Below are 14,377 nucleotides of genomic sequence, written 5' to 3'. Positions count from 1 at the left end.
CGGCGCGTTGTTCGGCACGATGTCCGATATTTCGCTCCATGTGCTGGGAGTGAGCCTCTTCAGGAACTGAATATTTCTCGACGTAACATCGTAGCGAACGGAAATAATAAAATAATACAAATAAAACATAATAAAATTATTCTTTATTATTTCCATTCTACGTGACTTTACCGAAAGAACCAAGAAGATGAATCCCTGCAGTCACGAAAGCTTTAAATCGAAATCGTAGCGAACAACACTCTGTACAGCACATCTGCCATAAAATGACAAAATAACAACTCATCCAGAAAGGCCAAACTGAGCCACAAGTCTAATTTTCAAGAGAGCCCCGCATTCGACTCCTTTTTCAGGAATGTTTCGCGTGTGAGAGGACGTTAGTTGCCAGATAAATCCCAAATGTGTGAGCTGTAAACAAAGGTTCACACAGACAGGCTCATCAACCTACTTGCTGTACCGTACTCCCTGGGGTTTCATAAATCTCTGTGAGCCACAAAACCACGTGAACCACGAATTCTTACCTCAAAATGACGTGTGCCACTACGCCCGTCGTTTGTTCAAAATTCCACAAACGCGCGATACGTAAAAATCATTGGCGGGGGAGAAAAAAAACCCACACGAGCTACAAACTTGGCAAAACTGCTGTTAATTAATCATGCGGTCTTGGCCGATGATGATGATGATGATCAAACATTTTGCAGCCACAATGTGCAAAACGAGCGTGGGGCTTCAACCGTCTGGGTTCTCGCGCAAGGAAGCACAAGATGGGATATTTTGCCAGTAACAAAGCATGAACAAATAAGAATAGGTTTTACCCATTCTTTGCAAAAGGTTTCTATTTGGTGTTTGAAAATCTTAACGCCTGTTTTATTCGTAATAAAGGTTTTTTGGTTAGATCGCGTAAGTATAAATGTGTCGTAACCCTCCACCACCCGACACAGCAAAATTAGTCAGGGATTTGTCTCGTAAACAAAGGGCCAATTAGTTACTTCAGCCCACCGGTGTGTTGGAGAGTAAATCCACAACATTTACAATTTGAGTACGAAGTTGTAAACTAATTGGCGTTGGGTGGTGGAGGGTTATGACACATGTATACTTACGCGATCTCTAACCCAAAAAACTTTTATATGAATAATATTGGCCGCGAAAGCCTACGTGTTTTAAACCTCGTCTTGGTTCTTTCGGTAAAGTCACGTAGAAGGGAAATAATCAAATAATAAAAATAAAACATAATAAAATCATTCTCACGACGTTTCGGCCACAACGCAAGCAGCCGTCCTCAGGTGAAGAACAGGTCTGTCGGGAAGACAGCGTCATTCAGACACATTCATTCAGACACTGTCTTCCCGACAGACCTGTTCTTCACCTGAGGACGGCTGCTTGCGTTGTGGCCGAAACGTCGTGAGAATTATTTAATTATGTTTTATTTTTATTATTTTATTATTTCCCTTCTACGTGACTTTACCGAAAGAACCAAGAAGATGAATCCCTGCGGTCACGAATGTTTGAAACCTGTTTTATTTCCAGAAAGGGTAAAACCTATCCTTAAATTTTTCATGCAATGGAGCACGTTTCACAACTCGTGCGGGTGCCGCCATTGGTTTGTTCTTGCAAATACGAACAACGACCACGTCCCTTGGCCACAGCCGATCCAGCTGATGAACAACTCCACAGCGGCATGGAATACCGAGGAGGCGCTCAAAGCAACACGGGGGGGGGGGGGGAGGACAGAATTCTCGCCGGGGCATTGTGGAGCAACGCAAGGATTAAATAGGATTAGATCCGAGCCTCGAAACACAAAGCCGGGGGCAGTCCAAGATTGCCCTCTCTCCCGTCAACAACAAAGCAAAACAAAACCACCATAATCTGACACCCGCAACAGCACGGACATATACGGCTTCCAATACAAAAAAAAAGTTCTGATGAAAAAAAACGTGGGTAGGAAAAAAAATGGCCACCGTCCTTGGGTGGAACGAGGGTTGCGTTTCGCCCTCACGTGCCAGCGTTGAGGTTGAGGGTCCCAAGCAAGCGTCGTCATGACCGCCAAAGGGCTGCAACGCGATAGCTTCTGGCGAGGGAGGTTAGTTTAGGTTCGTCGTGCGGCGAGGGGGCAAGCGATGCCGGTCGGTGCACGAGGCACCAGGAGGTTTGTTTGTTTCAATGTTGACTTAAAACTTTCGTGACTGCAGGAATTCAGATTCTTGGTTCTTTCGGTAAAGTCGCGTAGATAGAAAATAAAAAGTTAATTAAATACATTTTATATGAATTGAAAATTATTAAAGCAAAAAACCCACGACGTTTCGATCGCAACACAAGCGGTCTTCATCTCTCTGCCTGATGAAGACCGCTTGTGTTGCGATCGAAACGTCGTGGGGTTTTTGCTTTCATTATCTATTTATTTTAATTTTATCTACGTGACTTTACCGAAAGAACCAAGAATACGTTTGTTTGTTAGTTTTTTTTACGAGCGCGCCCGCGAAACTCGGCCTCGCTCGCTCGCTCGCCACGCCGCGTCTGACGCCGAGTCTCCCCGGCTCCCGTCAAGGCCACCACCTCATCACCAACTCATCAATCATCGCGCGGCCAGCACGACACGGCCTGGGGCGGTGGGGGGTGCGTGCACTTGGCCGCGGAGTTTCTCCCGCGCCTCTCACGCCCACGCCGCGCTTTTAAAAGCTTCCTTTCGCGTTCGTTCCCGGGAGGCACATTCCCCAAAACTATATACTCTTAGTTCGTTCGGTAAAGTTGATACAGATATTTTGCTGTGACAGTTTCACCTGAAGATGGAAGCTTGTGTTGCCTCCGAAACGTCGTGATTTTTTAAAATTAATTTTAATTTCATTTTTTACCTACGTGACTTTACCGAAAGAACTAAGAGTATGAATCCTTGCAGTCACGAAAGCTTCAAATCTAGAATTCCCCAAAACTGCTGCTGCCTCTTAAGGTGAATGAGATAGTAAGTCTGAAGAGCGTGTTGTGAACTGTCATTAGATCGACTACATTACCCCCGTGTTATTTTTTTCTTTGGCGAGGCGTGGAGCTGTGGTGCAAGTGGAAAACACACTCCGCTAGGAATGTGGTGACCCAAGTTCAATTCCCGCCCGTGGCTAGAATCGATGGAGAGTGATACCTCAACTGGTGCTGGGCCCACCCTTCCAGATCTAATACTGACGAGAATGGTGAGGTGTGGTCAAACAACGCCCATCACTCCTGATATGGCGTGAGGAGGTATGCATTCACAACTGGATTGACATAAGGCTGTGATTGTGTTTCTTACAATTACTTTCTGAATGAATTATATCTATGCCGAGCCGAATTATTTAAAACGAGAGGCCGATGAACTCGAGTGAAGATGCGCGGAAAAACCAGACACACGAAAACACAAACGGCCATGGACAATGACATCAAGTGCACTGCCGAGTTCTGCCACAGAGCTTGAAAAATAACTTGAAGAAAAAGCACAAATCATCAAACGTCGATCAGAATTCAAATGTCAAAACAATGACAGGCTCAGCTGAGTGAGAGGCCCCTCTCACCCCCTGATTGTAGCACGAAGCCAGTGGTGGCAATTCTACATTGTGGGAGCCATTCGATTTATACGACAACTTCTGTCAACTTCCCCGTGATGGCTGAGTCAGCCCCCCCCCCTACCAGGATTCGAACTCCCAACCTTCTAATTGCAAATCGTGCACACTACTTACTGCTCCAACACTCGTGTAATGTTTGTTTTACATCGCTAACAATTATCACACCGTTATTAACGTTCATTCTCGATTCTTCCGTGGACGGATAATCCACATATATGGATTAACAGTGGTCGCAAACAAACAGTAGGTAAAATGTGTGACGCGCTTGCTGGTTACAGTGTTCACCGCTTCTCACTCGTCGAGGGGCCAGCGACTCAATAGCCACGCGACCACTAAACAAGAAATACACTGATCACTTGAAGAATCAATAAAAAAACGGACCAGGCACATTCTTTGTCTTCACTACAATTCTGCCTAGTTGAACAACTACTTTTCGTATACGTTAATTTACATGTTTTGCATTTATCCAAATTTCGGTTTTATCCGAGCCCCCCCCTACCCACCATTACCTTGGATAATGCAGAGTGGACTGGATTATCTATATACCCAAGGCTGTCTCACTGAGTCAACAAACCCATTTGACAGGAGGGTAGATCATGCCACATTTTATTTCCCAAAGTGACTACGCGAACTGTATCATTATTCCAGACGGCGCCGTCCCTCGTAGTCCCCGTGTCTCTCTATCTCGCTCGGCTGGACATCTGCGAAAAAGAGCTTCATAGCTCATCGGATTCCTCCAGGATAAATATTTAGATTCACTCGCCAACCCTCGCTGTCTCCCTCGCTGTCCCTTACTGTCCTTCACTCTCCCTCGCTGTCTCTCGCCATCCCTCGATCTCCCTCGCTCTCTCTCGCCATCCCTCGCTCTCCCTCACCACAGTGGGACGCACCTTGTTGATGGCGCTGGGGGCGCCTCGATTTATGAGCTCCACGACGTCGCCCACGCGGCCCCTGTGCGCCGCGACGAGCAGCTTCTCGGCGAGCAGGTCCGCGCCATCGCGCCCGCTCATGGGGCGACCCGCTGAGTCCTCGATCGCGTGCACGTCCGTCCGGGTCAGTCCCGCAAAAGTCGTCCTGGGAGAGCGCCTTCCTCCCCCCCCCCCCCACCAAGTTAAACCGCGAGTGTGCGGCACGGCGGGCGGTGGATGGGGGGGTGGTGGGGGGGTGGATGGGCGGGTGGTGGGGGGGTGGTGGGGGGGTGGTGGGGGGAAGAGTCTTGGCGGTGGTTGTTACGAGGTTGACGCAGTCGTGCGGATCCGTCTATTTGAAGAGGCGCGGCGATTAGTTTCGCTCCTCGGCGTTTGCTTTTGCCGATCTGACAACGCTAGCTCTCCGAGTGTTGATCGAGCTGCTCCGTCCTGTTAATGGAGGTAATCCGTGGGTTTTCTTGCAAATCCAAATGAGCTTTGCATATCCTCGAAGTTTCATTGTTGTCGTCAGTACACGAGCCTCACTTGTGTGGGAGTCGGCACTGTCAGACGGAGCCACATCACATCAGACCACGATCTCCATCACAAATCCCAGTTCTCCTTCAAGCTGCCGAGTCTGGGCTCTTTCATCCTGCCACTTGGAAGGTTTCTTCTGAGCAGCCGTCACACTTGCAGGGAAATCCACTGCTGGCAAGCAATTATATTGCCTGGAAGGAAAGAGGACACAGACACACGTGGATGGTGGAACACACACATTCTCACTTGCGTCTTTTACCTCCACAGAGAGAGAGAGAACGTCCTGACTACCCCAGCCAAGATATCTGGTAACAAGTATAACCCGTAAAAACAAAGTTTTTCACTATAAATCCTTTATATGCGTGGCGGCTAGAGTCCTCTCGTCCTCTGGCTTGAGATGGCTGCCACCTATGGGTCAGATGATTGCATTGCACCATTAAGCAATTGGCAATTAAATATAATATTTTTGTCCTAAAAAGTATACAATTTTGGAACATAATTTTCACGAACATTAATTGTCACGCACAACGAGTCTGTGTGGAAAATGTCAGCTCGATTGGATCACGGGAAGTGGGTTACAAAACGACCGAAAGATTTGCACGGTCGTAAACAAGCAAGCGAACTTAATATAAAGGATTTTAAAAAAAAATGTGCAGCCCTGCAATTGCCTGCTCACGCCACTGCTAGCTCAAGGGCCTCCACTACAGGGAGCCGTAGAGAACCCCCCATAGAGGGCGTTTGGCCTACTCTTCCACGCATGGCCAGACAACCGGAGGTGAGAGGATTTAAGAAACCTGCCCAGTTGTTTCGACTGCGGCGCTGGGAGGTCGGATTGACCCGGTGACCTCTCGACTTGCGAGCCCAGCGCACTACCCGTGACACCACCGTTGTGGCAGCATCCTTAGATGGAAGCTGGTTGCAGAAAAAGAAAAAAAGAAAGAACGCTTCCTTAGCGCAACGCCTGCCAGCGAGCGGAGCAGTGCTCACTGGGAATTGGCGTTCGGTAACAATCCTCGCCGTGATTGTTGCTCGGCAACTTCGTGCGGTGTGGGGGGGGGCCCTCGTCACCCCCACGTCTCAACACTTGAGGGCGTCTCCTCGACGCAAACTCCCAACGACATCCACACTCGCCGCAAAGTTTTTGCAGCTCCGCCCGCAACGTTTGCAGCGATTTTTTTTTTGCTTCGTTTAACGCGTGAGTGGGCTTTACGCGAACAATGTTATTCACAATCAAGGTAGTGTAAATGTGTCGTAACCCTCCAACACCCGACAGAGCCAGTAATGTTTGTCACGTAAACAACGTGTCAATTAGTTACTACTTCAGCCCATCGCTGTGTTATGAGAGTAAATCCACATTGACAATCGACGTTTCGCTGGTAATTTACATCCAGCATCATCGGACGATTTGCCAGTATAGTGAAGCAATCCACCTGCTCCCGGTCTTTAATAGAGCAAGATAACGTTTTACTTACTTAGTCCGCAACTAAGGTCGAGAGAGTTCATGCACGGGTCTCTGTCCACCCGGCTGGCTGGCCGTCCGTAACGTAAGGAGGCACGATCACTCTTAATTCTAGATTTGAAGCTTTCGTGACTGCAAGGATTCATATTCTTAGGTTTTTTCAGTAAAGTCACGTAGGTAAAATATTAAAATTTATAAAAGTAAAATAAAATAAAAATCACGACGTTTCGGAGGCAACACAAGCTTCCGTCTTCCCCCCTCTCCAACCATTATATAAACGGAGTGGTAGCTCCTGCAATCTCTCATTTACTTGATACAGCTGTCGTGGCTGTGACGGTTCCACCTGAAGACGGAAGCTTGTGTTGCCTCCGAAACGTCGTGATTTTTATTTTATTTTACTTTTATTAATTTTAATGTTTTACCTACGTGACTTTACCGAAAAAACCTAAGAATACGATCACTCTTGTGACCATAATCCAATGTGGAATTCAACTTTAGTATAAAATCGTGCTGCTGTCTGAGACTTTATCCGATTGAAAACCGCCCAAATTGATGCAAGGCGTTGGCCAACAAAAATCGGTGACACAAACCACAGCAAAAAAAAGACGATTTGTAAACATGCAAACACATTTTGCCCTGATAATTATCCATCGGCTTATTTACTGCTAATTGTATACTTCCGAGGACAAACGCATGTTGGAAAGTGTCACATAATCAGTGCATATGCATGATTATTCAAAGCTTTTTTTCCCATCAAACTCATAAACATCAACCTACCGCTGAATTTAAAGGGAAATGCAGCATAATAAACAGGCAGAAAGCTTCATTGATGATTAATAAAACAAACTTTTAGAAATTACGTAATAATGTATGTTTATATATTAAACTACTTTCGAACCTTCACGTTGCCAACCGTGCTAATTGGAGGTGTGTCACTCGGTGATTTTTAAAAAGCACAGCAGTCGCGCACCGCTGCGACGCAAGATGAGCAAAGAGATCGCTTGACTTGAAACGTTTTTAAAATCCTGCATTAGCAAAGATTCAAACTCGTATCCGTGAAATAAAACAACAACAACAACAACAAAAAACCGCCCGCAATTTTTAAACGCCACTTTCAAGTAGCCGCTAAGCGAATGCGTGTACCCCGAGCTTCGAGACGCATGGCCACTCTTCTGGGGTGTTGTTGTTTGACTTGCAGTTGTTGTTTGATTTGCAGTTACATTTCGAGTTAAAGCTTTCGTGACTGCATGGATTCATATTCTTGGTTCTTTCGGTTAAGTCACGTAAAAGGGAAATAATAAAATAATAAAAAATATTAAACGTTTCGGCCACAGGTTCATTAGGACGCTGTCTTTCCGACAGACCTGTTCTTCACCTGAGGACGGCTGCTTGCGTTGTGGCCAAAACGTCGTGAGAATTTTTTTTTATCTTATTATGTTTTATTTTTATTATTTTATTATTTCCCTTCTACGTGACTTTACCGAAAGAACCAATAATATGACTTGCAGTTGTTTGACTTGCATCCCACTGGGATGTTTGCACACAGCGTTGGTGTACGGTGCTTTTTCTGCAACATTTTGCTGTCTTTTCTTAGATTTTCTGTTTGCGCTTAGTCACGTAGTCACTTTAAGATGTTTTCTTGTTCATGTTTTTCTTTGTTGCGGTTGCACCCGATTCAAGAGCCGAATGGCTCACAGGGCTCTACCAAATAAATGAAATGAAACTGAAAACAAATGGACGGACTCACCTCGAGTGGTTCGAGGTTTCGTGGGCGAAGGAGACGCGTGAGAAAGTGGCACCAGCTCGCGAACGCAACGCACATGGCGGGGCGGGGGGGGTCCCCTCCGGCCACACCCAGAAACAAGTCCAGCAATCGCCCCGCCAACCCCTTCACACGAAGAGGTTGAGCTTCTACCCGCCCGCCACCACCACCATCCTTGCCTCGGCGAAAATGCGAACGCGGCGATGGTAAGGTGGCACAAGAGGGCCCCACGCTCGTTTAAAACGGAGCGTCCCTCTGGGGCCAGTAAACGTCGAGACAACGCGTTGGTTGAACGAGCCGGACTCTGCTGATGAGACCAAAGAAGCGGAAAACCAGTCCGCGCTGGTTTTCCGCGTTTGCTCGCTTAAGACAAACTCTGCATGATATATGTGATTCTGGAAAGGCGATATGCTGATGGCTAAATGATGTTTTATTTATATGTGCAGATACAAAATTGCTTTCTACTTACATAGGCCCATTACCCAGCTGTGATGAGATGAGCCGTTGCCATTGCATGATGGTGAAGGCCGGATAGCAAATGGTTTAATCTCCAGGATTTGTGCGTGCAAAAATAGGTTAATCCTCGTTCAAGCAATGGATTGTGTTTATGTTCATTTGGTAAATGTTTTTCACCACAGATGAAAAATAATATCCAAGAGTGCGCAAAAAGTCAACACATTCATCACCCTAAAATTAAGACGAGTACAAGCGGTGATGTTTCAAGCAATGGAATTTGCCAAAGATGTCACCTATCTTACACATTATTTTGAGGGCAGTGTTATTGACACGTGTGTTGAGTTTTTGTGATTTGTGCATGTGCACCACTGCTACAATGCATTATCGCCGATTGCATAAATATGACGGCGAACCGAATTGGTTTGCATTAGAGGACGACCGAAACTGAATTTCTGGTTTCGGCCGAAACCGAAAGTTAAAAATTGACTTTCGGCCAAAACCGAAACTATGCCGAAAGAGTCCATTTACCAACTTTCGGCGCCAACACCGAATTTCGATCGGCCTCAAGGTTGCATGCGAATGGTCATGAGGACGTTCAGCTACAGATAACAAGAACTGCTTGTGAGGATCGCCGCTGGCTGTTCGTGAGCATGGTAAACGCTGAGCCGAGAAACTGTTTGTCAATGGCCACGCCAGCCCGCAAGGGTTTATAAGGGCCCGGAATTAAATATTTGCAAACGACACGGTTGAATTCATCGTATAAAAGACTGGACGATGGGGGGTTGGGAGTGGTGGGGAGGGGAAGGGGGAGAGAGAGAATAACAGCCCGAGTCACAACCCAGTACAAGAGCGCCCCCCCCCACTCCACACACTACAACAACAAAAACCCGTACACACGGAAAGATGTTCCAGTGAAAGGAATTCCTAGCGCACAACTTTCCGTTAAAGAGCCAGCTTTTTTCACTTGATGCTGCCATCATTCGCTGCCTCGATGCTAAGTGGGCAAATTAAAGCAGCGCTGTTCGACAGGCCACGGAACACGAAGATAACCAGGGGAACGAGACGCGTCGGCTTGCAGTGCGTCGAACGAAATGTGGACGCGGAAAAGGGGCTTTCTCGGGATGCACGTCAAATCCACATACGCCGTGTCAACGCAGCTCACGAACGACTAAGACTGACCAGGTCACGAAACCTCGTGTGTGTCACCGCAGCTCCCCAACACAACTTGGCGCCGGGAATCCAATCGGTTAGAACGAACTTCAGCCCTCTCGTGCATCCTTCTCTCACCCCCCGCCCCCCCCAGATAACGTAACTCACGACGCCTGGGACACATCGCTCTGCGTGTACACAGACTCTCACCCCCAGGACACATCGCTCTGCGTGTAAACAGGTTCTCACTCTTACCCCCAGGACACATCGCTGTGTGTGTACACAGACTCCCACTCTCACGCCAGGGACACATTGTTCTGCGTGTACACAGACTCTCACCCCCAGGACACATCACCCTGCGTGTACAAAGACTCTCACCCCCAGGACACATCGCTCTGCGTGTACACAGACTCTCACCCCCAGGACACATCGCCCTGCGTGTACACAGACTCTCACTCTCACCCCCAGGACACATCGCCCTGCGTGTACACAGACTCTCACCCCCAGGACACATCGCCCTGCGTGTACACAGACTCTCACTCTCACCCCCAGGACACATCGCCCTGCGTGTACACAGACTCCCACTCTCACTCCCGGGACACATCGCGCTGCGTGTACACAGACTCCCACTCTCACCCCCAGGACACATCGCTCTGCGTGTACACAGACTCTCACCCCCAGGACACATCGCTCTGCGTGTACACAGACTCTCACCCCCAGGACACATCGCTCTGCGTGTACACAGACTCTCACCCCCAGGACACATCGCCCTGCGTGTACAAAGACTCTCACCCCCAGGACACATCGCTCTGCGTGTACACAGACTCCCACTCTCACCCCCAGGACACATCGCCCTGCGTGTACACAGACTCTCACCCCCAGGACACATCGCCCTGCGTGTACACAGACTCTCACTCTCACCCCCAGGACACATCGCCCTGCGTGTACACAGACTCTCACCCCCAGGACACATCGCCCTGCGTGTACACAGACTCTCACTCTCACCCCCAGGACACATCGCCCTGCGTGTACACAGACTCTCACCCCCAGGACACATCGCCCTGTGTGTACACAGACTCTCACCCCCAGGACACATCGCCCTGCGTGTACACAGACTCTCACCCCCAGGACACATCGCCCTGCGTGTACACAGACTCTCACCCCCAGGACACATCGCCCTGCGTGTACACAGACTCTCACCCCCAGGACACATCGCTCTGCGTGTACACAGACTCTCACCCCCAGGACACATCGCTCTGCGTGTACACAGACTCTCACCCCCAGGACACATCGCTCTGCGTGTACACAGACTCTCACCCCCAGGACACATCGCTCTGCGTGTACACAGACTCTCACCCCCGGGACACATCGCTCTGCGTGTACACAGACTCCCACTCTCACCCCCAGGACACATCGCCCTGCGTGTACACAGACTCTCACCCCCAGGACACATCGCCCTGCGTGTACACAGACTCCCAATCTCACCCCCGGGACACATCGCTCTGCGTGTACACAGACTCTCACTCTCACCCCCAGGACACATCGCCCTGCGTGTACACAGACTCCCACTCTCACCCCCAGGACACATCGCCCTGCGTGTACACAGACTCCCACTCTCACCCCCAGGACACATCGCTCTGCGTGTACACAGACTCCCACTCTCACCCCCAGGACACATCGCCCTGCGTGTACACAGACTCTCACTCTCACCCCCAGGACACATCGCTCTGCGTGTACACAGACTCCCACTCTCACCCCCAGGACACATCGCCCTGCGTGTACACAGACTCTCACTCTCACCCCCAGGACACATCGCTCTGCGTGTACACAGACTCCCACTCTCACCCCCAGGACACATCGCCCTGCGTGTACACAGACTCTCACTCTCACCCCCAGGACACATCGCTCTGCGTGTACACAGACTCCCACTCTCACACCAGGGACACATCGCCCTGCGTGTACACAGACTCTCACTCTCACCCCAGGGGCACATCGCTCTGCGTGTACACAGACTCCCACTCTTTCGTTCTGCGTGTACACGTGCGTCAATCAAGGACAATCGTCCGTAGTAGCGCTATGCTCTCCGTTCCACGGGGCACCTCGGAGTGAATTCCTCCAACAGGCGCTGTATTAGCTACGGCGGCGTCATTCGTGGCAACAGAAGATCGAACGTTGCCCCGCTGCTGTCTCGTTCACCACTGCGAGGGGAGAGGCGATTAAATCCCGGGCGAGTGCGGGCTTGGCTGCCCAACTCGCAATTACGTACGGGCGCCAAGGCATGTTAACTGCAGGAACACGCGCTCAAGTCTGAATGGGAAGTTTAAACGAACAAAAAAACCACGTCCCGAAGGGATCATCGCACCCAAGAAGACGCGCGCACGACAAACATCGCCATGCGGCCCGAGGGGTGCCCGGTCACTCGACGTGACGCTCCGCATCGGCAGCGCCCGACACAAATCCGCGCGTTCATTCCCGGCTGCCCGTGTCCGTGCCGCGGCACGGGGGGTGGGAGGGAGGCCCCACCGAGACAACCGACTCAGCAAACGCCGCAACTCAGCCGAGAGACGCACAGCGCGAACGTACCGACGACGCGACGTTTGTCCTCCTCGCAGCGCCGTTGACAACAACGGCGGCTGGCAGATTTCGCCCGCACTCCTCAAACTCGAAGCTTTGTGTCCCCCCCCCCCTGTACCCCGACCTGCCCCCTCTGCTCCCCCCACCCCACTGCCCCAGCCCTACCCAGTGCCTGCTACTAAACCCCGTCGTAGCCTCCTCCACCCTCACATTCTCATCCCCAGCAGGCCCCAGCGCGGTCACCACAGTCCCTCGTGCTCGTTTGTCATGCTAATGGTCTCCTCGCCAGCAGCCCAGGCGAGAACCCAGATGGAACGTGGCCAGCAGCCTACAGCCTGCACCCTCCACCCCCATCTATAGACTGCTCACCCATCTCTCAACTCTACAGCCTGCTCACCCATCACCCCCATTCCCGTTATCCAGAGTCTACACACCCGCCCTGCCCCCCATCTATCTCATCCACAGCCTACTCCCCCATCGCTCTCATCCCTCCCATTAGCTATGTACGACGCGAAAAAGTTCAACATTGACACATCCCTCTGATCATCCAATTCCCTCCATCCACAGTCTGTATCCCCCAAAATTCCCCCCTCCCCATCCACAGCCTATTACCCCCACCCCTTCCATAGCCTCTAACCCCCTATCGACACACCGCACCCCCATCGCCCATATGCACATCCTGTACTCCCCATCTGTCAAGCGCCTTCCTCAAGGGACCGATCCCAACCGATCCCAACTCCATCCTCCCCCCCTGCCCTTAGCAACCAAACATCTCCCCCTAGCGACGCTGGGGCAGTGGAGGATGGACCAACTTCGCACGTGTGACGGGAGGGAGGCTCACGATCATCTCTACGGGCCCCTGTAAACACGTCGGTGGAGTCAAAGTATGGGGCAGAAGGAGCGGGCAGAACGAGGCCTTTTTTACTCTGAGCCCACTGCTACTGTGTGTGTCTGTGTGTGTGTGTATATCTGTGTGTGTGTGCGTGTCTGTGTGCGTGTCTGTGTGTGTCTGTGTATGTGTCTGTGTGTGTGTGTCTGTGTGTGTGTCTGTGTGCGTGTCTGTGTGCGTGTCTGTGTGTCTGTGTGTGTCTGTGTGTGTATCTGTGTGTGTATCTGTGTGTGTGTCTGTGTGTGTGTCTGTGTGTGTGTGTCTGTGTGTCTGTGTGTCTGTGTGTATCTGTGTGTGTATCTGTGTGTGTGTCTGTGTGTGTGTGTCTGTGTGTCTGTGTGTATCTGTGTGTGTGTCTGTGTGTGTGTCTGTGTGCGTGTCTGTGTGCGTGTCTGTGTGTCTGTGTGTGTCTGTGTGTGTATCTGTGTGTGTATCTGTGTGTGTGTGTCTGTGTGTATCTGTGTGTGTGTCTGTGTGTGTGTCTGTGTGCGTGTCTGTGTGCGTGTCTGTGTGTCTGTGTGTGTCTGTGTGTGTATCTGTGTGTGTATCTGTGTGTGTGTCTGTGTGTCTGTGTGTGTCTGTGTGTGTGTCTGTGTGTGTATCTGTGTGTGTGTGTCTGTGTGTCTGTGTGTATCTGTGTGTGTATCTGTGTGTGTGTCTGTGTGTGTACTCTTTATTTTTTTTTCGGTAAAGTCACGTGACTTTACCGAAAAAACCAAAGAGTATGGATCCTTGACGTCACGAAACTTCACATCTAGAATTATCTGTGTGTGTGTCTGTGTGTGTCTGTCTGTGTGTGTGTCTGTGTGTGTGTCTGTGTGTGTGTGTCTGTGTGTGTGTGTGTGTGTCTGTCTGTGTGTGTGTCTGTGTGTGTGTCTGTGTGTGTGTGTGTCTGTCTGTGTGTGTGTCTGTGTGTGTGTCTGTGTGTGTGTGTGTCTGTCTGTGTGTGTGTCTGTCTGTGTGTGTGTCTGTGTGTGTATCTGTGTGTGTGTCTGTGTGCGCGTGTGGTGGGCAGGAGTGTAGCGGTCAGCGCTACGCTGCGCTACGAACCCGGCGACC

General features: G+C 50.1%; 1 protein-coding gene across 1 annotated transcript in view; it reads right to left on the bottom strand.

Moving 5' to 3' along the window:
* ANKRD6 (ankyrin repeat domain 6) overlaps positions 1-12,517 on the bottom strand; it is a 39,447-nt gene extending 26,930 nt beyond the window's left edge. The window contains exons 1-2 of the mRNA XM_078877316.1: positions 12,439-12,517; positions 4,475-5,220 (exon numbers count right to left, since the gene is read on the bottom strand). Of these exons, the coding sequence (XP_078733442.1) occupies positions 4,475-4,594 (120 nt within the window). The 5' untranslated portion in view covers positions 4,595-5,220; positions 12,439-12,517. The remainder of the gene's footprint in view (positions 1-4,474; positions 5,221-12,438) is intronic.
* Between the last annotated feature and the right edge of the window lie 1,860 nt (positions 12,518-14,377).

Source organism: Lampetra fluviatilis, chromosome 47, assembly GCF_964198595.1.
Source record: "Lampetra fluviatilis chromosome 47, kcLamFluv1.1, whole genome shotgun sequence".
Classification (NCBI taxonomy): domain Eukaryota; kingdom Metazoa; phylum Chordata; class Hyperoartia; order Petromyzontiformes; family Petromyzontidae; genus Lampetra; species Lampetra fluviatilis.
The sequence above is the reverse complement of the archived record's forward strand: the minus strand, read 5'-3'. Positions and strand labels throughout refer to the sequence as shown.